Source organism: Callorhinus ursinus, unplaced genomic scaffold (genome assembly GCF_003265705.2).
Source record: "Callorhinus ursinus isolate GAN/ISIS: 27379988/994484 unplaced genomic scaffold, GSC_fseal_2.0 scaffold11, whole genome shotgun sequence".
NCBI classification, from domain to species: domain Eukaryota; kingdom Metazoa; phylum Chordata; class Mammalia; order Carnivora; family Otariidae; genus Callorhinus; species Callorhinus ursinus.
In genome coordinates, this window is record NW_027397073.1 from 13,448,473 (window position 1) to 13,472,133 (window position 23,661).

Below are 23,661 nucleotides of genomic sequence, written 5' to 3' on the forward strand. Positions count from 1 at the left end.
AGTCCAAAAGTGTTATTTTTGGAGGAAAACTTTCTAAATTGTAAAAATAATATTTTACAGTTAAAGAAATCAGTATGATGTAATAAGAAGAGAATGATTACTCCCACCATGTCTTTTTCCCAACTATCTTCCTACCCACCAAAAAGTGTTAGTAGATTTAAATCAGAAACTGATCAGGGTGCCTGTGTGACTTAGTGGGTTAAGTGTCTGCCTTTGGCTCAGGTCATGATGCCAGGGTACTGGAATGGAGCCCAGCATCGTACTCCCTGCTCAGCAGGGGGTCGACGTCTCCCTCTCCCTCTGCCCCTCCACCCCACTCGTGCTCTCTCTCAAATAAATAAATAAAATCTTAAAAAAAAAAAAGGAACCGATCACCATGTAATAATGCATGATATCCTGATGAAAAGTCTACACTGTAGAAGTACCTTCCCATTCTGAAGATGCTCCCTTAGAAAAGGATGATACAATTTTTAGCAGAGTTGAGACTACAGCTTAGAGGAATGACTACAAGTCCCTTTCCATTATTTCTAAAGTCTTTATGTATTATTTTAAAATTATTATTAGCTGGCATAAATCTTAAATTGAAGGTACAAAGATACAGATTAAGAGGTAAGAATAAATCTGAGAAGTAAAATCAAATTTAAAACATTTATTCTGTCATCTTTGTATTTGGGCACCAGGTTTTACATTAGTGAGCAAATGAAAAGCAAAAGTAATAAAAAGTAATTGGGGAAAATAATTTTGTACTGGGAATGGAAGACAAAGTATAGATCCTATATTGTTAAGTAATGTTTTTACCAGAGATTTAATATGATGCTTGATGGATTAGTCTTAACTTTGTATGAGAAAAATAAACAACCTTTTATGAAATACTAGAGTAGAAGATCATCAATAACAGGGACTATCCTAATCCTCAGAGGATTCCATTTAGACTACTAAGAGCCAATGACACTCATGAGAGGACTGAGACATTGCATCGGCATATCCCACTGAGAGGAGAACCTTAAAGATGAAAAAGCAGTTATTCTAGAAGGCACTAACAAAAGGAGAAAAAATTTTAATGCATAAAAATCAAGAAAGACTCTAAATATTTGTATTTTACCCTCATGTCAGATCCTTCTTTCCTGAGTTCTCTTGCTTCCTACTCAACCTTCCTCCTTTTTCCATTGTCTCTACATATGTACTCTTCCATTCTCTTCCTATTATATTACTCTTTAAAGATAAAGTTTAGCAATGTAGATATTTGCTATAATCGCAAATACATACACACTGTTGAAAATATGAAGTATAATTATTTAGCTTTTTTACCTCAAAAACAAGCATAGCAAAATAATTGTTACTATTTATTCTTTGTGCCTTTCATTTTTTTCTTTTTTTTAAATCATGAGGCTTAGTGATTCTTAAAGAGGAAATTTACGTCCTACATTAATATAAAGAATCTTTTAACTGAAATATGGCTATAGACGTGCCAAACTAAAAACCTAATGAAAATCACAAACTTCTCTGATTTTTAGTTTCTTCAAGTAAAACATAAAAAGAATTAAGATCAGGGCAGAAATGGGAACTATTTCATGCACAGTCTGCAATTTCCTCCTCTATTGCTAATGTAGAATTATTAATTTCTCCTTCTGAGATCAAAGTTGGCCTCACAAAGCCTTAGCACTTACCAAAGCACTTCTCAACACAGCAGCTATTACCAACCAATCCGAATTGACACATGGGAGGAAAACCTGTCACTTCTTGTACCCTTAGACTCTAAAATTCTATGAACCTTAGGATTTTGAAGGAAAATATTTTTCATTTTTCTGAATCACAGTAATAAATCATATTGCCATTTGCTTTTATTTCTTGCTGGCAAAATTAACAACATATGGGAAGTCACTGCCAATCATTTTTGGATGATATTCCATGCCAAGGAGAATTGAGTACATCTTGGCACATTAATGGCTCAAATAGTTAAAACTCAGCATATAATGTAAGTCAGTCTCTTCCTCTTACAGAAATACAGAGCTGAGAAGAGGCCCAGAAAGTAATGGCAGAAAAAAGTGGAAAGAGTAGTTTGTTTCTCAAAGAATCAAGGATTTTAATTACTAAGTTATGACTGGCTCCAAATATCTTATTTGTTCACAAGTTCTATTTGTAAAAATTCATTCATTTATTCACAAGTTCTATTTGCACCACCCTTGAAATAAAGAATTCTGTACATATGTATCTGCTGTTGTATATTCTTTTATTTACTGTGAATTCATCTTTTTCAAGCCTCTGAAGTATTAATATATCCACATCAGATTTATTAAGTCTGCATTTACCATTTTCACACTATTCATAAATTTATAGATTTGAATCAATATTCTCCCTTTGGTATCTCTCCAATGAAGAAGTCTAGTGTTTTAAAAATTTTCCTTATAATTCTTGAATGAAACATTTAAAAGGTGGTAGCTAAATTTCCTTCAGAAGGCAGGGTGACAGTGGTTTAAAAATGTCTTTAAATGATTAATATAAAAAATGTACTGAGAATAGGAGAGCAATGTTAGACATCATATCTAAAGCTGAAGAATTTTTCACATGGGGTGCCTGGGTGGCTCGGTTGGTTAAGCATCTGCCTTTGGCTCAGGTCATGATCCTGGGGTCCTGGGACTGAGCCCCACATCTGGCTCCCAGCTCAGTGGGGAGCCTGCTTCTCCCTTTCCCCAACCCCTGCTTGTGCTCTCTCTCTAGTTCTCAAATAAAAAATAATCTTTAAAAAAAAAAGAATTTTTCACATGAAAAGATCCTTAAACAAATCAGATTTAATAATGCATGTTGATAAAAATAATAACCATGGTAATAAAATACCTTTGGTTTTGGTAACATTATATTCAAAAGGTAGTGGCCCCCTACCCACAAACAAAAAGTTACTGTGTCAATACTTCAAAGCAAGAGAAATCTTAAATATTTCATTTAAAACATGCTTTAGCAACTAATGGTACTCAATAAATGTGTATTGAAGTGAAATATAAAACAGATGTCCTACTAATCACTAGAGCGGAAATCAGTGCAGTAATCCTGTAGCAGAAGGTATTCCATTACTTTACTGTCATTTTGGAAAAGATATTTGTAAGGCCTTTAGAATTCATTAATCTAAAAGGCTTAGTAACTTACATTTTACTCAAATAAATGACTTTTGCAATTTTAATAACAAAGCTAGTTCTCTCTATATGAAGGATTTCCCACCTCTCAAATCTTAGGTTGCCAAAGGGATTTTGTACAGCATCCAACAGTTCAGTTTTACAACTAAAACAAAATAACTTCTAATGATAACAAAGAAATCACTTTAGAGATAGGAAACATCTTTAGAGAATTTTACATTTGATTTTATGAGTATTTTTACTTAATTTTCTTAGTCTTACAAAGATTATTGTGTTTAAACTACAAAAAGGGGGAGGCGGGGAGAGGAAGCACCTAAAAAGGATCTAAAACAATCCAGTGATTAGATGTTGGGTGGGGGAAATGAAGGCAAATTTTAACATTAAAAAAAATTTGCATGGAAATGTTGATAAGACAATGGCTTCAAGATCTTGAAGAATTCTAAAACAGAAAAGGAAGCATTACATTTAGATCAGATGCCAAGGAGGAAATGTTTGAGTGCTTCAGATCAAGAAGAAAAATTCTACGGTTTAGAAAGGTAACACATTAGTCCAGTAAATTATAGTTCACTGCTTGCCCTCATTGTTCCATTAAAATTATTTCCTATAACTCAAGCTTCATTTAAAATTTTTAGGTAGCTGTTATTTTAAAATCTTCCGGGCGCCTGGGTGGCTCAGTTGGTTAAGCGACTGCCGTCGGCTCAGGTCATGGTCCTGGAGTCCCGGGATCGAGTCCCGCATCAGGTTCCCTGCTCAGCGGGGAGTCTGCTTCTCCCTCTGACCCTTCCCCCTCTCATGCTCTCTCTATCTCATTCTCTCTCTCAAATAAATAAATAAATAAATAAATCTTTAAAAAAAATTTTTCCATTTGGTCTTTTGCCTAGATATTAAGCAACACCAGATTACAATTTAAATTCAAGAGATGATAAATGTACACCCTCTGATTTAGATTTTCAGTTTAAACTTGTCAGGGTGTTGACAGGAATACATTTAAAAAAGAAAGAGGGGCGCCTGGCTGGCTCAGTTGGTAGAGCATGTGACTCTTGATCTCTGGGTTCTGAGTTCAAGCCTCATCATGGGCATAGAGCTTACTTAAAAAAATAAAAAGAAATAAAGAAATAAGGAAATAAAGGAAGGAAGGAGGGAAGAAGGAAGGACATTACAAAGACTCACATAAGAAAAAAAAACAAGATTACTCACCTTTGGAACAAGTTCTATACTTCAAGGGCTCCTAAAATATCTATTCTTAGAATTATTATCTAAGGCTTATGATTTTCTGTCTTAGATTTATTCCTAAGATTCAACCTTCAGGAAGCCTAATTAAAATACCTGAATGACTTTAAAACCCTGACACTGCTGGGGCACCTGGGCTCAGTAGGTTAAGCATCTACCTTCAGCTTAAGTCATATCTCAGGGTCCTGAGATCAAGCCCCGCCTCAGGCTCCCTGCACGTTCAGCATGGAGTCTACTGCTCTGCCCCCACCCCCAATAAATCTTAAAAAAAATACCCAAAAAACTGATACTACTAAAGAGGATGTGATTTACTTCCAAAATTAACATACACCTACAAACACACATTAAATAGGTAAAAGAGATGGACAAAGCTTATCTACTTCACCATACTATTTTACTCTACTTATCTACTATTCTTTTGTATAACTCTTGAAGGGGTTCAGAACAAGTGTCCCCAAAATGTGCCATTTTGGCATGTGGACTATTTTGAGCTGAAGGCAATCAAGATCCAGCAGACCCAAAGAAAAACTTTTACCTCTTCCTTAAACTACCACTAAGAATTTAGATAGGGGGCCTGCCCAGAAAGGGAGCTACTTCCAAGAAATAGGTATTTTATCTGAATGACTTATCTATATGAAAGGACAAACACCTAATTACCAACATCTGCTCTTCTTATTGTCCTGTGAATCACCCTCCTCCCCGTTTTTACACCATTAGCTCAAGATGGCATATAAGCCTAATTAATTGCCCAGCTTATCCTTGGATCTTATATTGCTATGCGGCCCTCATATACATAGGTAATTGAATTTATTTTTCTCTTATGAATCTGTCCTATATTAATATGATTATTAGACTAGCTGAAGAACTTAGAAGGATAGAAGTAAAACCTTTTCCTCCCCACCACTCTCATATAGTTATAATTACCTGGGCTATTATAACTCATAAGTTAAAAAATTCATCACGGAGCAAACATGAATGTAATATAAAAGAGCAAAGTTTGGTTTCTCAGAAGATAAGCAGCTCTTCAGAGATACTATTACATTTAAAACTTTTAGGGAGGAGCACCATGGTGGCTCAGTAAGTTACATGTCTGACTCTTGGTTTCAGCTCAGGTCATGGTCTCAGGGTCACGGGATCAAGCCCCTCAACAGGCTCTGTGCTCAGTGCAGAGTCTGCTGAGATTATCTCTCCCTCTCTCTCCCTCTGTTCCTCCCCCTGCTCATGTGAGGCTCTCACTCTCTTTCTCAAAAATAAATAAATAAAATGTTTAAAAAAACATTTAGGGAATTGGTTCTCTCCTTTGCCTCTTTTTTCCCCCAGCTTTAATGAGATATATTTTATATATCATAAAAATTCAAGTGTACAGTCAGTGGTTTTTAGTATATTCAGAGTCGTGCAACCACCACCAATCTAATTTTGGAACAATTTCAACATCTCAAAAAGAAAGCTTGGACTCATTCCCCATTTCCACTTGCCCATCCCCATTCCAGGCCCAGACTTCTCCTTTGCTTTTCCGAGTCAGCTTTCCTTGGCTTAGAATGAAAATAAAAATTAAATTTAGATATATCATTTAAAAATGCTTTTAGAAGTAATCTTTTATGAAATCTTATTTTTAAATTACAGAATTTTCCCTTCAAATGCATTTAAAGCAGAGACTGTAAAAAATCAACTCCTTTAGCCTATAAACATACATTTATTCTGTAGTTTGGTTTGAAAGATTCAAATTCTTCAGTGAACTCATTAAGATGAACTACTACATAAGCCACAAATAGAAAATTTGTTCATGATTTTTTTTTCTCCTCAAATCAATAGACAAGTAGGTCTTTTAAAATATTTTTTAAAAAGATTACCATTACTTAACAGTAGACAGGAGGAAACCTTTTTCACTTTTTATTATATCTGAAATTGGGGTACACCTTATAATGGAAAATGTTATAATTTCATTGGAATTCTTTCGTAAAGGCACATAATTGTTACAATTAATGGCATCTTAGATTTGAAATATTACGGTACATTAAATTTAGAAAATGTAATAATTGTGACCTAAAGATTGAATGAGATTGTTACTTTTCTTTTAAAAAAACAAAAACAAATAACACATCTATATTCACTGTGCTTTCCACTTTTATAAAAAATAGAAAGTTTAATTTATTAGAGAACTTTAACCTTTATGTCACTCCCTTTAAGAGAATGGGTCAAAAAAACAATTAAATGGATCATAAAGAGCATTCTTTTCTTTTTTATTGTTTATTTAGGTATATTCCTTATTGTTTAAAAATATTTATAAAATCATGTTTGATATTGTCTTCTATTTTAACTTTTCATTATTAGTAAAGGCAATACTGGTTTGTCAAACTTTCATTTTAATTACATATATGTTAATTATATACTGGCACATCAGGTAAAATGTCTCTCTTACTGAGTGTGCCCAATAAAGTTTGAAAAACACTAATTTAAAACATGTTTAAAAGACTATAAAAATACTAGATATTTTGAAGCCTTAAGAACAAGAAAGTTCTTTATATACTGACATAGAAGTTTACAAAAATATAATGTTACATGGAAAAGAAGCAAAGTAAAGAATAGTACATAGGAGTGTAGTACCATTTGCATAAGTCATGGAAGAAAGATCATATATTTGAGTTTGCTTACATGCACAAAGTATTTCTGAAAAAATACAATGCAGTTCTATAATTTTGGAGACTTCAATACCCTAGTTTCAATAATGGATACACCACTAAACAGATCAGTAAGGAAACAGAGGACCTGAATACCGTAAAATAATTAAATCTAATAGACATATATAAAACACTCACTCTGACAACAGCAAAAGTATATTTTTCTCAAGTGCACATGGAACATTCTCAAGAATAGACCAGATGTTAGGCCAGACAATTCTCAGTAAGTGTATGTATATATATATATATATCTTAGGAATTTTTAGATGCAAAACTGTGCAAAAAAATACTAACACCAAATCCAACAATATATTAAAAGGATTATACACTGTGACCAAGTGGGATTTGTCCCAGGAATGCAAGGGTAGTTCAATATTTGAAAAATCAGTAACGTATTATACTACATCAATGGAATGAAGGGAAAATAATTATCATCTCAATTGATGCAGAAAAAGCATCTGACAGAATTCAACATCCCTTCATGATAAAAACACCGCAAACTAGGAATAGAAGAAAACTTCCTTAATCCATACCCAGTATCATACTCAATGGTGAAAAACTGAAAGCTTTCCCCATAAAATCAGGAATAAGACAAAAATATCTGCTTTCTCAAAACACTACTATTCAACATTGTACTGTAAGTCCTAGCCAGAGAAATTAAGCAAGAGAAAGAAAGAAAAGCCATCCAACCTGGAAAGTTAGAAGCAAAACTCTATTTGCAGATAATGTTATTCCAGATAAAGAAAATCACATTATAATCCACAAAAAAACTACTAGAACTAATTTAACTAATTCAGTAAAGTTGCAAGGTAAGAGATTACCACACAAATATCAATTCTGTTTCTATAAATCAGCAATGAACGATCTGAAAGGAAATTAAGGGGAAAATTCCATTTACAATACCATCCCAAACAGTGAAATACCTAAGAATAAATTAAAACAAGGGAAGTGAAGAAAAAAAAAATAAAGTAACAAAAGGGACATCTAGGTGGCTCAGTAGGCTAAACGTCAGACTCTTGGTTTGGGCTCAGGCTGTGATCTCATGGGTTGAGGGATCAGGCCCAGCGTTAGGCTCTGTGCTCAGCAAGGAGTTTGCCTGAAAGATTCTCTCCCTTTGCCTCTCCCACCACCCATGCATGCACCCTCTCTCTCTCTAAAATAAATAAATAAACCTTTAAAAAAACTAAAATTAAGGAAGGATTAGACATAGAAAACTACAAAACAATGCTGAAAGCAATTAAAGACATAAATAAATGAAAAGAATCCCATGTTCATGAATTGGAAGAATTACTGCCGTTAGAATGGCAGTACTCCTTGGGCGCTTGGGTAGCTCAGTTGGTTAGACTTCTGCCTTCAGCTCTGGTCATGATCTCGGAGTCCAGGGATTGAGCCTTGCATCAGGCTCCCTGCTCAGTGGGGAGTCTGCTTCTCCCTCTGTCCCTCACCTCCTCTCTCACTCTCTCTCTCGCAAATAAATAAATAAAATCTTAAAAAAAAAAAAAGGAATGGCAGTACTCCCTAAAGTGATCTATAAATTCAAGGCAATTCTTATCAAAATTTCTATGATCTTTACTGCAGAATGAAAGTAGAGTATCAAATTCCTATGGAACTGCAAGGGGCCTTGAATAGGTAAACAATATTGAAAAAGAAAAAAAAGAGAATTCATACTTCCCAATTTCAAAACTTAGTACAAAGCTACAGTAATCAAAATAGTGTGGTTCATACAGGCATAGGGATAAACATAAAGACCAAAAGAACAGAACTGAGAGTCTAGAAATAAATCCAAACATCTGCAGACAACTGATTTCTGACAAAGGTGCCATGACTATTCAATGGGGAAGGAAACATTTCAAGAAATAGCGCTGGGACAACTGGACAATCACACAAAAAGAATAAGACTGGACCCCTGCCTCATTCCATATACAAATACAAAATGGATCAATGACCTATATATAAGAGCTAAAGCTATAAAACTATTAGAGGTAAGCATAGGGGATAAATCTTCTTGGCTTCAGACTTGGCAATAGATTCTTAGATTTGACACCAAAAATACAAGCAACAAAAGAAAAACATTTAAATGTCCATCAAAGGACATTATCAAAAATGTGAAAAGACAACATACCAAATGGAAGGAAATATGTGCAAATCATATACAAAATAAGGGTTTAAAATCCAGAATTGTAAGAACTCTTACAACTCAAAAACAAAGACAACCTAATTTAAAAATGGGCAAAAGACTTAACAGAATATACTAGAAATTATAACTTTTATTGCATGTGGAATAGTGGCTCAGGGACAGGGGAGGAGTTTTTGTTGTTTATCTTTTTATATTTAAAAAGAAGTTAAACCATGTAAATGTGTTACTTAATCAAAACCTTAAGTCATGTTTCTAATGATTTACTTATTTATTTAACCAGCTAGGGATATTACTACGACCAGTTTACTGAAGGACATTTTAATTGTATTTACATATTAATAAAAAGGCTTATCCCGATAAAAGATTATATAAAACTTGAAAAATAAGAAAAAATCAAAATATTAATCCTTTAATCACAAGACCTTTTTAAAAATACATAGTTAAGGAATTAAGTTGAAATATTAAATATAAGAAATCTAATATCAAAGCATGAAATGAAATAAAAGTTTTGGCCTTTCATGCCCTGGGATTGGTTTCAAACCAAACCATTATTTACCAATTTAGTTTCAAGAGAATACAGCTTTGATATATTATAAATGGTAAATTTTCTGATAAAATAGAATGTACAAATAATTAAATAAACAAAGATAAACGATCACTTCTTCATGAAATTATAAGTATATAGTTTTTAAATACAAAAAACTTAAAATCAGCCATAAAAGTAAACATCATACCACAAACAAAATGTGTGTATGTATAAATATATATGGCTTCATATATATTTATATATATAACGTATCTGATTACTGATGATGCAAATTTATAAATACTTCATGCAGTACAATCAGATTTTAGTGGTAGAATCTTTCATGATAAAAAAAGGGAAAATTAAAATAAGGCTTAAACTGCATCTCATAACAATTAGGTTTCTGTGCTATTTTAAAGATTATATTAAGGAAACATAGTAAAAGGGATGCAAACATTAATGCATTGCATGGATAATGTTACAAGCTAAAAAAGGAAAAGAAGCTCAAACACCATTCTGCCAGGCAGAACTGCAAAACAATCTGAAATTGGACACTGATCCTTCAAGATACAGGAATCTTCCACACTTATTAATATCTCACAACTATTTTTATATATTAGGTAAAATAAAGCCACCAGTAAGAGAACAGTCTTAAATCTTTTTTTAAATTCAAAATACCTATAAGAATAAAAATTTTTAACGTAAGTTTTACATGTAAGTTTCTACATGTAAGTTTTCTTGAGGATCAGTACAAATTTCTTGTGCTAAACGGATCATTAAGGATAAGCTTTATATGGGTTTTGCCAATGCATTGTGTACCTATCATACTGTAGGTCCCAAGAATTATGATTGAAATCAGTGGTAAATATTAAGAAGATAATAGAAGACTTACAGGACATATTCTAAAATATTTTAACCCATTTTTTATAAAAAAATTTTGTGAATTGGAAGTCATTTTTATAAACTGAATAATTCAAATAAATTATTAAACTTGGTTACAAATAAATCATCCACTGTCATTTAAATTAGATTATAGATAACTTTTTATTACATTACTTAACTTTTCTTGACTAAATATAACTCTAAAGATAACTCCTTACAGTATGGCTCATAACAGAGGCTATTTGTACTAAAAGATATTGACTACTGTATTTTGGATATTTTAAGCATCTGTCAGTAACAGAGTTAACTACAAGAAAAGCAAAAGAAGGTACTTTCAAAAGTTATTGTCAATACTATAACTATCCTATCATCGTAAGGCAAGTGTGATTATTGACAAACAAATATAATAAAACTAACATTTGTAATAGGTCACTACAAGTACATTTAGGAAAAAAGTTACATTATTAGTCCCGGTTAATTTTTAATACAAAGAGGGTCTATTTTTGAATACCTATCAAGCATATCATATCAAGAACAGAGATAAAATAAATTAGTTAACTGGTAATGTAAAAAACGGACAGTATTCATGGCACATAAATGGACCTACAGTAATAGTTAGTGTTGCAGAAGCTAATGATGCTTTAAGCAAAATTGGAAAAACATGAATACCATGCAGTTTTACTGAACTCACCTGACAGAGGTGTAAAACCATTCTCTAGGAGCAGAGATGCATGCACAAAAGTAAGAATATGATTGCAAGTAATAGACTTTAACAAAATAAAAATATAACACTAAACTTCAAAGTGACAGAAAATGGACAACATGATGAGATTACTGGGATGAAAACCGTTCTATGTGTCTCACCTCTCTCTTTGCCAACAGCACATTAGGAACAATGTGTGGCAGGCAGCGCCCCAGCATTAACATAACGCTTTTCTCACTGTCAGCAATCCGAGACACCTAGGAAACCAAAGAATTAATAAATGATGACGGTGTAGAACTTCCATGAATGATGGTTCTTCAAGTTCAGGCTTTAGACCCTGCCACCTCTGCCCATCCAAAATTCCATCTTCTGATGGTAATGGTAATAATAAGGACATCCCCATCAACAACAAGAACTGTGGTCTCACGTAGGATAAACATTTCCGTAAGCATGAAATGGGTTGAAAACACCAGGAAGAAGCAAGCATGAATCAAAAGAGCCCTACTAGGCTACAGTTCTGGGAACAACTGCAGATAACATAGGACTGAGGTAGCTTCAGCGGTTTTTCTTTTATTCTTGAAAAGATGCCCTACATAGCTTCAATCTATGCCTATGGCGATCAAATTATTGAGGTTGTAGAGCGAAGCTGTGTACAAGAGGAGGCCTGGAGGCTGACCCAGTCTTGCTGTGAGGATTGTCAGAAATGTATTCAAACCATCCGTTAGCTCTTTCATATTAGCAATGACATTGTGAAACTGAAGACCACAAGAGGTCGAGTGGAATCAACCACAAAACAACAACTAAAAAGGGGAGAAGTGAGTATTAAGATAGAAAGAAAAAAATAACAAAATACCCTGTCAGGATGAGCCTCCAACAATTACAAAGCACTTGAGGAAAACAAATCTGAGAACTAACAAACTCAGCAGTCAAAGATAACCACTCCTGGGGCACCTGGGTGGCTCAGTCAGTTAAGCATCTGCCTTCAGCCCAGGTCATGATCTCATGGCCCTGGGATGGAGCCTAGCATCATCTAGCGTCATGGGGCTCCCGACTCAGCGGGGAGTCTGCTTCTTGGTCTCGTTCTGCCCCTCCACACCACTTGTGCTTTCTCTCACTCTCTCAAATAGATAAAATCTTAAAAAAAAAAAAGATAACCACTCCTAATGAAGTAAAAATAATGGAGTAATCTAAAAATAACTGAAATATAAACAATATTGTACACTTACACTGGTTTCCAAATTATACCAAAAAGAGGCATATTACCATATGTCAGACATAACAAATTAAAAATAGACTACAAAAGGTCACTTTAATACTAAACAAAACTTTAATCCAAAGAACAGAAATAATCAAATACTTTTTTAAAAGTTTAAAATTTTAGGAATTATTTTTTAGAGCATAATTTTAAAAATAGATGTTTATTTGAAATGGAGTCTTATCACAGCTGTTTTTGGATGAGATACTAAGAAAAACCAAATATTTTAAGAAAGTTCCAAGAATATATGATATAATTTACCTCTGATCCTAAACGACTATCTGCCGACATTCGACAAAAAGAGAGTAGAGCTTGGTGGAATGCAGGAGACAATTTCCTAGAAGAAAAATTGGACGAAAAGGGGACAGTACCAAACAGTTACCACTGGCATTTAGGAGAAGGTAAGTTGCATGTTATAACTACTATTCCTGCATTAATACTGCCCCGCAAATGCTAAATGGATTTTTCAGCCACCAATGACTTGAAAGATACTTCACTAGAGAATTACACAGGGGAAAAAATTAGCAATAACTGATTTTAAAAAAGTTTAATGTTATGTGAATGAACAGCCATAATGTCAACGGATCAGACCTGAAATGTAGAACAGGTCAATGATTACAGAAAGTATTTGCAAAATCTGAAATGAGGACTTTTTTTCCCTACTTCTCTCTGGTCCCAGAAAGGTAAACAGTAGATACAAAGTTGCTGACAGGAATTAAAGTTCTGCAGACCTCTCTAATGATAATGATAAACCTTAATATTAGAAATCCACAAAAAACAGGTAAAAGTTAAAGATAAATGAAGCAGAGGCTCAGTCAACATTCACGGTATATTGTACAGAAAATATATTTTTTTGTAACTGAAAATATTAGCTTATTTATGTATAAAAAACGAGGTTAAAACATTTGCTTCTCCCTCTGCCCCTCTCCCCTCTCATGCTCTCTCTCACTCTCCCTCTCAAATAAACAAATAAAATCTTAAAAAAAAAACATCTGTATCTCTAAAACGACACTAGTTTCTATGTAGTAGTATTCATAAAACATGACTATGAGTTGTGCTTTATGTGCTCAATCCACAAAGAAAAGAGCTAACACTAAAAGTTACAAAACAGAAGTTATTTAGTATACACTACAAAGTGGCATTCAGTAATTTCTATGATCACAGGGAGTAATGTACCAAAGCTTGAGTCTATTTGCTCATCTATGTTCCTCCTCCCATATTCTTTCAGTGGAACAGCCATGATCCACCTAATCAACCAACCCAGAAACCACAAATCAGCCTTTATTTTTCCCTTTCATTTCACCCCAAATCCAATCAAGCTTTTACCTTCTATCTTAAATTCTACCTACTTCTTTCTAATACAAGTCAGGCCTCAACCATTTCTTACCTGGATTCTTCCAAAAGACACCCTATTAGTCTTCTTTCCTCCCATCTTGCTACCCTCCAATCACCTCTACCTTAGAGGATTCTTTCTAAAACTTAGATACCACCATGTCCCAGCTCTCTAAAATGAGTTAACTTGGCTTACATGACTTAGTCTTTGGTTAAACCTTACGAAATTCTTCTTAGTTCCCCCAAACGTGTGGCATTCTCCTAGCACATGCTATCCTCCATTAGTGGGAACACTCCTCCTCCTACCTCTTTGTTTGGTTAACTCCTATTTAGTCATCATGCCTCAGGTTAGACACGTCTTCCCTGAAAACTTCCCTGTTCTGATGACTAGCTTTAGGTGCCCTGATTGTGTGTTTCCAAAGCAAGGTGAACTTCTATTACTATTTTTCATACTTTATTATGTTGTCTGATTGTTGGTCTTTCTCATACTATGTTTCTGACTGAAGGGGTTACTGCATGTTTTGCCTTCCAGTATATTCCTTGTTAACACTGCCTAGCACATAGTTAAGAGCTAAAAAAAATTAGTTGAACAAATTTAACAACCACGTTTCTCCAGAAAGTAGCTTTGCATATCAAAAGAGATATATGGAAGAACTCCTAAACACTAAAGAACTACTACAAATGCCATTATTGTTGAGTATCGTAACACAGATTTTTATGACTCTATCTTATCCACACTAGAAAAAATATAACTTTTAGACTGGGCTATATCTATTTCAACTCTGTAACCTCCCCAATATCTAAAGAAAAATATGGCTAGTAGGTATACAAAAAGTTGTGGCTCATCAGTGGAAAGATTTGCTTTAAAAAAAAAATCCAATACTTCTTACTAATAATGAGTGCCTCTAAGTCTAAAAGAAATCAGTCATACTTTCCTATTATATCCCAACACTAGGTGTAATATCCCTCTGTTTAATACAAGGAGGAAGTATGACTTGTGCCTCAGAACTGCATCACAGAATATTTGTGAGGATGAAATAAGTTAGGATACAGAAAGAATTTAGAACTAAAATATAAAAAAGAGCACAGCAGATATTCCTTTTTTTTTTTTAAAGATTTTTTATTTATTTATTTGACAGAGAGAGAGAGACAGCGAGAGAGGGAACACAAGCAGGGGGAGTGGGAGAGGGAGAAGCAGGTTTCCTGCCGAGCAGGGAGCCCGATGCGGGGCTCAATCCCAGGACCCCGAGATCATGACCTGAGCCGAAGGCAGTCTCTTAACCAACTGAGCCACCCAGGCGCCCCTAGATATTCCTTTCTTAAAATGATTTATAACCTAAAATTTTTTAAATTATATTTTTTCTCCACTAGAAAATTTGATCTTAAAGGGCAAGTACCACTGTTATCTCATCTGATTTCAATCACTGAGACAGACCCAATAAAAATTAAGTAAATGAATCAAGAGAATACTAATAATACAGTATTAGTAATGGAAGCAGACACAGGAAAAAGGACTAGGAGCAGAAACAATTCCCCTATTTACATTGGTAACTATGCAGTACCAAAATCTTCTACTGAGTCTGTTAATGACTGCACAGAGAAAAGGTAAAAATCACTGGCTTTAGGGGTGCCTGGGTGGCTAGCTGACTGAGTGTCCGATTCTTGGTTTTGGCTCAGGTCGTGATCTCAGGATTGTGAGATGGAGCCCTGCACTGGCTCTGCACTCATTAGGGAGTCCGCTTCATATTCTCTCTCCCTCTGCCTCTGCCTCTTCTGATTGTGCATGTGCGCTCTTTCTCTCTCTCAAATAAAATAAATCTTTAAAAAAAAATCACTGTTTACAAGAGTTTATAGCACACAGTACATATTATTTTATGGGTTTAAGTACTCTGCTAAGCTAGAAGCTACCCCATTTATGTTTTAATTCTCTTTAATGTAATTGAACTTAGTAATTACTTTGTGATATGTTTTTGAGACATGTACCTTGCTATGTGTTAAGTTCACGCCAAATGTAAAAATTCATACACCTGACCTGCAAAATAAGAAATGAAGCTCTTCCAGTTTGGCAAGGTATTAAATAGCTGAAAGATGCATTTCAAAACATAGGTTGCATACTAACCTATTAGGTTTATCAAAATGGACTATGTTTTTACTTGATGGAGAAGAAGATGGCATTTCTTCTTTCTCTCTCCTGGGGACAGAATTTGGGAAATTCTCTTTAGGAATAGTGGAATCAACTTCATCTGATTTTGAAAGATGGATATCTTGGTCTTTTTGCCTGTCTGAGCTATTTATAACTGGATTCTGTCCACTGTCTTCAGAGTCTTTATGATCCAAAGAAGGCTGAACAGAGTCACAGACTACTGGGATGGTGAAGTGTTCGTTTTTGAAGAAATCCATTTCACTGTAGAAAGAAAGAGAAATTATCAGAGAACAACTATATTCTTAAAACTTTGGCAATAGCATAAACCTCATACTAGGTTTCATGCATTAAAAGTAAAACACATTAATAGAAAATTGTTTGGCAACTGATTTAAGCTTTTCTGTACTACATAAAGGAATGCTTCATATATCTAAAAGTATAACTACAAACTCTTACCAATGAAGCATAAAAATGACCTTATAAACTTTGAATTGGCATTTAGCCTTCTTTTCTGTATTTGCACAATGGGAATAATTTCATCTAACCCACAGGATTATAATAAGAATTAAATGAAATAATCAGTGGGAAGTATTTATAACATTAGTGTGAAGGAGTTATTTTATTAATACTGACACAACCATGGGGAACCAATTACATGATTACTACTTTTTTTGGGGAAAAAGAACATATTAAATATTTAAAACAATTATAAGACTTTCTTTCAGAAGTATTAGAATATGAAAAATTATGTCTTACAACTGAAATATTATTTTATATATTTATATAATCTGTCAATTTCTTTAAAAACTTTAAGAGGCTTTTTAGAAATGATGATTAAGTACTAACCTTTCAAGTCTTCTGATTTGCTCCATCAAAGACCATTTCTCACTATTTAATAAACTAATTTTATCTTCTAATTTCTGTACTAGCAAGGAGTTCTAAAATCAAAATGGGAGAAAAACAGAAACTCAAGATCTCATAGCATGCTTTTCCACAATTTAAATACTTCTACTGGACTTGACTAGTTAGTTAATATTGCTCACCTCCACAGTCTGAGGAGTTTCAAGGCTTGGAGGAAGGCTGCCTAAAACTGGTGTAAGAGCCTCTAATTCATCTTCTTCCACACCACTGGCCACATCCACAAGATCTTTCCCAGTCACTTGATGATTTCCAAAATCTCGGTAGAGCTGCAGTAAGTCTGGAGGTTTTGGAATGTTTAATCCTACATCATCCCAGAGTTCAAAATCCTAAAAGATAAATAGTAATAATAATATTTTTAAAAACTATGAAGAAATTTTATCCTGCATTTTTGAGATTCATTTTATTCCTTATAGTTAATATCTTGAAAACCTAACACAATCATAATTTTGTTGTAAAGTCAAAGTGTATGTTCCAAGTGGGAAAACATCATTGTTAAACTTACTTCACATCTTCCACTGTATATAATATTATTCTTGTAAGTTTCCCGATATTCTAGGTAAACAGGTTTAACTGTCTTAGATGTCAAAACGTTACACATACAATCTTGTTATTAAGTCTCTCAAAAATGCAAACTCTTAACCTTCAAGATTGTGTTAACTTTCAAGCTTGTAAAACATAAATATTTGCATGAAGTCATACAACATGTCTACATTAAGAAAATCTTAGTTCAAAAGTTTACCCATTATTTATAAGTAAACTAATTGATGGCATTAATTTTGTTCTTCCTTTATTATTCTAACCTATATATGTTTAATGTAATCTCCGGTGGGTAAGCAAGCAATTTAATCTGTTTGCCTTCTTGTTATAGCTGTTTGAATCTAATTTATATTATTAAAAATGCTTCTGACAATTTTCAGAATCCAAATGGCTATTCTTCGATTTGTTGTGTATGAAACATTCTCTTGAATTCAATCTAATACAATTCTATTACTAAAGTACAAAAAGGCATAGCGCCTCAAGCATTCCATGAGCAAAGATTTTTTGAAGAGCTTTATAAAATTCGAGAGTAATTAATCACATGCAAATATATTGTCCTACCATTCATTCTTTCTCTAATACATCAAAATTTAGTATTATTGATATCTTGTAACTTATTTATTTATAATTTATTTGGGAAACCCTCTTTGAGAAACTATGGCATATTCATTTGAATGTTCTAAATGTGACATTCTTATTCCTTTGAAGCTTTATTTTTTTTTTAAGATTTTATTTATTTGAGAGAGAGACAAAGCAAGAGAAGGAACACAAGCAGGGGGAGTGGGAGAGGGAGAAGCAGGCTTCCCACTGAGCAGGGAGTCCGATGAAGAGCTCGATCCCAGGACCCTGGGATCATGACCTGAGCCGCTTAAGGACTGAGCCACTCAGTGGTTCCTTTGAAGCTTTATTTGAATAATGAGAATACCCATTATTGAGGCTTAAATCTGAGGCAAATAGAAGGCAGGTATTAAAAATGGGGGCTTTGGAGAAATTGGACCCAAGATGAAATTCATATCTGTCTCTGTTTATCAGTTATAAATTAATCTGAAACTTAAGCAAGTCATCTGTAAAATGGATATAATACTCATCTCTTAGGGTTTTTGTAAGGATAAAATAAAATGTATATTAAGTTCTTAACACAGTGCTTGGCCTACAACAAGAACTAAACAAACTTAAGCTTTTTAAAAAAGTTATTAAATGACTATTATACATATTATTCAAATGTCCATTTATCTGTCTATATTCATCAAACATTTATTAGATATCTGCTGTGTGCTTAGGAAAAGGAATAAAATATTGTCTCCACTCAGGGGCTTTCACAGTTCAACTGAGGACATAAACAGGTACTCTTAGTATTATAGATATTATAATTAAAGAGCTCTCAAGAATTCAGAGAAAGGAGTCAATTTCTGTCTTGAGGTAGAAGGAAAGATTTTGGAAAGGTGATGACCTGTGCACTCTTGGAAAAGGTTTAGGTATTTACAAGGCACAAGGCAATGAAGGGATAAGGGAACTAATTATTTCAGAGACAAGGGGAAAAATGAACAAAAGCACAAAACCCTGAAGGAACCAGATATGTTGAGAGGGATGCAAGCCCTTCTATTTGGCAAGATTATAATGAATAGGCAAAAGAGAATATTGGAGAGGCAGGTGGAGATTAAGCTAAAAAGAAAGTTGAGAGTGCTTATAAATTCAGAATTGATAAGGAAGGAGTTAAAGCAGTAGGTAGGAGAGATGCATGACATGAAAACGGAGAGATTTAGAAGGCGGAGATACAGATGTAGTGGGAGTAAGACAGTGACAAAGTTGAGTGTGGCAATGGGAGCATGACCAAAAAAATACCAGACTGCATGGGCAGAGAAGTGTTTGGTAACTAGGGTTACAGAATTTTACCATATGTAGGACTTAAAAAATTAAAGAAACTAGATAAAAGAGAAAATAAATAGATTACAAGTTAAAAAGGAAACAAATCATTGTCAAAAAAAAATTGTACCTGATCATCATTTTCATCTGAAAAGGTTATTGATGTAAGCTTGTAGTTATTCTTCAATAAAAATTCATTGACTAAGAAGTTTAGAGCTCTCTTTTCAAGAGGTTTGATTGGTTCCTACAGGCAAAATAAAAGATACAATACTGTAAGTTTCCTTCCTTCAATACTTGTGCTACCATTTTATGTGGAAGATACTTTCAGTTCTGTCATTCACCCACCTGAATTTCAGGACTTGATTTGTAATTTTTTCGTTCCTGTAAAGGAACTTCATGTTCTGGTGGAAGAAAATATAAATAACACTTTACTATTTTACATTTGAAAATATTTCAGCTACTTCTACATTGTCAAAGTAGAAAAAGTCTCAAAAAAGTTTTATGTACACCACCTGCAGCCTTTGTCAGGTTGGCTCGGAGGGCCTGAATGGTCTCCTTGGCTTTCCGTAGTTCAAACTCCAGGACTGGACAGGGATTTGGAATAAACATACACAGGCATCCAACCAAGAAAAGGGAAACAAAATTAAAAAATAAAAAGCAAGGATGGGTATGAAAAAAAAATACAATTTGTATTGAAAACAGAAAGCATGCAATCTTTATGAAATTTGTGAACGCATGCAGCAGAGTTGGTTTGCAAGCAAACTGGTGAATGTTTTCCATAGTTTTAGAATTCAGGGGACTGCTGATCAAATGTTCTAGCTGTCTGACAGGGAATAGCTCTATTTAAAAATAAAATCTATGGCATACTTTCATTTAGGTAAATAAAAATATTGGTAATCTGGGTGCTTGTACTTCACTCAAGTGTAGTGTAGGTAAGAAAATGCAATGGAATATTTTCAGGTGACATAATTCTAGGGGAAAAGACAAAAATTTAGATCAAGTCCAAGCAAATATACTTAGAGAAAACCTTAGTATTAAAAAAGAAAAAGTATTTTTAAATGCATTATCTAGAATAATGTTATAAATCAATATATAGAAACATTAGTGAATATATCCCTTCATTAAGATATTGAAGAAACATGGCTTAAGTATTTTAAAATGTTGGGATGGCTTTAAGTTTTTCTACAAAGTTATGTTATCTACAAACAAGCATAGATATGTTAAATACATATCTTAAAAAATGTTCCTATGGTTTTAGGTTTCATTTAAAGCCAAAGGGTTGAAACAGTTTGTTCTTTCATTTCTATTTAAGACCATCCTAAAGTAAATGATTTGTACAATTCTAAAAGTATAGTACCTAAGAATAGTAAGTAAAATAGGATTTCAACGTTTCTGATAGCTTTCCAAATAGATAATCTCTTCATGATAAGAGATACTAACTAGTGAAACTCAAAGACTTCTCTTGCTACTGATAAGATAAACGTGAATACTGAGGAAACATTTTTAAAGCTCTTTAAAATGTTTCATCACGAGCAGGATTTAACTAAATGTGTCTTAACTGGGAACTTTCTTTAAAATACATAAATATTGCTCTGAAGAAAAAGCAAGCTTAGCTGTGGGGGGGAAAAGCCATTTCCGTGAAGTAAAGCTCTTGGAAAATTAAGTGATCTTTGTCACAACTGGATATTAAACAAAATTATGGTATTTAAATAGTTCTGCATAACAACTAGCAAATTAAGAAATTTAAAGATGGCAATTTTTTCCTGATTGACTAATAAACAGAAAAAAGAAGATGGCGAATGAGATGCTACCAGAGACAATAAAGCTATACAAATATATGGAAAAATTAGGATTCACTCAGTTTGCATATTTTCATTAAAAACTTAAGATGTAATTGAATCACATCTAGTACATGAAGGCCAGTTATTTTGATGCACAGAACTTCACTGCAGCAACATGAAGGCACAACTAAAAGTCAGATGACATGTATGTTACTATTTCTTTTTTGGTAGTTAGCAATGCTGATCTGCAAACATTTCTGTGCAACAAAGTTAAAACATTTTCCCTAAAACTTACACTTCTGGAAACAGAGTTTGTGGTTAAAGTCAGACTACACACATTCAGTGTGTAAATATAAAATAGGTTTACTTTTTTTTTTCTAATTTCAAAGCTTTAGGTAATTGATTTTGATCTAAAAATACTTAACCATACCTTAGGTAAAATCAGTATACGTATTATGCTTTCAGTATCACTTACAATTTACTAAGACATATTACAGAACAATTGCAGATCAGAAATGCCTGCACCAGAATGATAGAAATATGAAAAAAATAAAAAAAGGGTTAAAACACAAACTGTGAAAAACTCAAATTCAATTGGTGAAAAGTTTAGGTGACTAAGAGCAAAACATTGAATGATCAAGGCACAGAAAGCCAGAAAAACCCATGTCAGACGGCAAGAATTTATATTTTTATGCACATCTACAAATACATTGCCAAATGTCACTAAAAATTACCAATGCTTTGAAAAGATAGTGCTTATCAAAATGAATTCACTCTGCTGCATGTTTCTTAATATACAATATAGACTTTAAAAGACAAAGGCATATCTTTGAAGCTATATAGCACATCTCTATAAAGGCACAGTATGATCAAGTAATTACAATTACATGAGAAAGTTTCACAAGAAAGGTCTGAACAGCTATATTCACACATACATAAATTTGTCTCTTCTTTATTAAAAAATATTGGATTAAAGCTCAAAATTAATTATCCTGTAAAGAGATACACTGTACCAGACAATTTCCAAGTATTTTTTGAATATTTTAATTTTTCATAAAAATGTTTGATGATTTGTATGTTTGTAAAAAAAACAAAAACAAAAAAACACTGTAGGAACCAACTACCCACCTGTTCACTCCACTACCTCAATCCTCTACTAATAGTCTAACCCTACTGATGGCAATTTTATTGGAATTAAACTAATAACTGCAAAGATGTAGGTATATGCTAATATTATATATTATAGTCTTACCAAATTAATTAATGATTTTCAGTATAAGCATCTCTAGATTAGTTGAAATTGTTATTTTCCAACAGGGATTGGAATATTGGTATTCTATCAGAGGTACCTGAGTGTTTAAAGATCATGTTCTCATGACTTTACATGAAAGGTAAAGTGTTAAATTTTAAAGCAGAAAAAAATATCAATCCCTTGTGGCCCCGATCAATATATCACTGTATTATCTTGAAATATTTGCTAGTCTTTGATCATCTTGGCACAAAACTCAAAACATTATTTTGGAAAAATTTTTCCATAACTGACATGACTCTGATCAGAGTTAAGTCCTTTTTCATTCCCATTCCTGTTCATTGTTGAAGAGTTTAAATCAACAGGGCTGAGTCAAGGTCCTTGCCAGAGTGGACATGAAACCATCTTCTTTCAAGTCAGAATTTCCTGGATTTTTTTTTTCTGACTATAAAGTGATTTGACTTCATAATAAAATACCACTTCCCCATTTTTTAATATTTATTTTATTATTCCAGGAAGAGGTCTAAGAAATAGGGAAATTCTTTTAAGATTGTAAGTTAGAATAGAAATCTATTCCTAAAAATGATATTAAAAGCCTAAGATAGTAACATTACCACCCCTCCTGGGTTTAGACTTCTTCTTGCCTATTATAGACTTCAGAAAGGAATACTACTGTTAGGCATGTGAGTAGATAGTGAAAAATAAATGAATGGAAGCAAGAAGCAATCTCTATTTATAGACATTTAGTTTTTTCTATTCATCTTAGTTGGGGGGAAAAAAATCCTCTTCCCCAAACCTTAAAAGAAAAAAAAAAATCTTATTATTACTGTCCTTCCTGCTCAGGTTCTCTTACAGATTCCTCTTACACTCATCTCAAAGCTGGTGTTTTTCAGGGGACCATCTTGGCCCTTTTCTTACCCTACAAACCCCACTGGGATGATATCCAGCCTTATGGTTTTAACTTCAAGTACTCCAATGATTCAAAAATCTTTAAACATTTTCCTGAAGATACAGACCTACCTAATTATCTCTAGGACATGCCCACCTGAATGTCTCATAAGTTTTGAATTTGATCTATCTACATGAATTTCATCATGTTCCTCTCAAATCTGCTTCCTCCTGCAGCCTCTCTCCATTAATGGCACCACTATCTATGCTGATACCCAAACAGGAAACCTGGAAATTACTCTTCACTTATTCCTTGTGCTTACTCAGTCCACATTAATTAAATGTCCAAGCCATATATTCCAACCCTTGAGTAACCCCCTACTAAAAAACCATTCATCTCAATTGTCT

The 23,661-nt window shown here is 33.5% G+C and overlaps 1 protein-coding gene across 8 annotated transcripts in view; it reads right to left on the reverse strand.

Annotated features, from left to right (window-relative positions):
- The window catches only part of RELCH (RAB11 binding and LisH domain, coiled-coil and HEAT repeat containing), a 108,088-nt gene that overhangs the window by 59,273 nt on the left and 25,154 nt on the right, over positions 1-23,661 (reverse strand). For 7 of the 8 annotated variants that reach the window (XR_012379984.1, XM_073898090.1, XM_073898089.1 and 4 more), the window contains exons 3-10: positions 19,848-19,919; positions 19,681-19,736; positions 19,466-19,579; positions 17,058-17,261; positions 16,861-16,952; positions 15,991-16,275; positions 12,801-12,876; positions 11,446-11,541 (exon numbers count right to left, since the gene is read on the reverse strand). Coding sequence is in view for 7 of the 8 variants with exons in the window: in XM_073898090.1 (XP_073754191.1) it covers positions 11,446-11,541; positions 12,801-12,876; positions 15,991-16,275; positions 16,861-16,952; positions 17,058-17,261; positions 19,466-19,579; positions 19,681-19,736; positions 19,848-19,919 (995 nt within the window). In the remaining variant the exon portion in view is untranslated. The remainder of the gene's footprint in view (positions 1-11,445; positions 11,542-12,800; positions 12,877-15,990; positions 16,276-16,860; positions 16,953-17,057; positions 17,262-19,465; positions 19,580-19,680; positions 19,737-19,847; positions 19,920-23,661) is intronic. The other variant, XM_025886462.2, reaches the window with a different exon arrangement.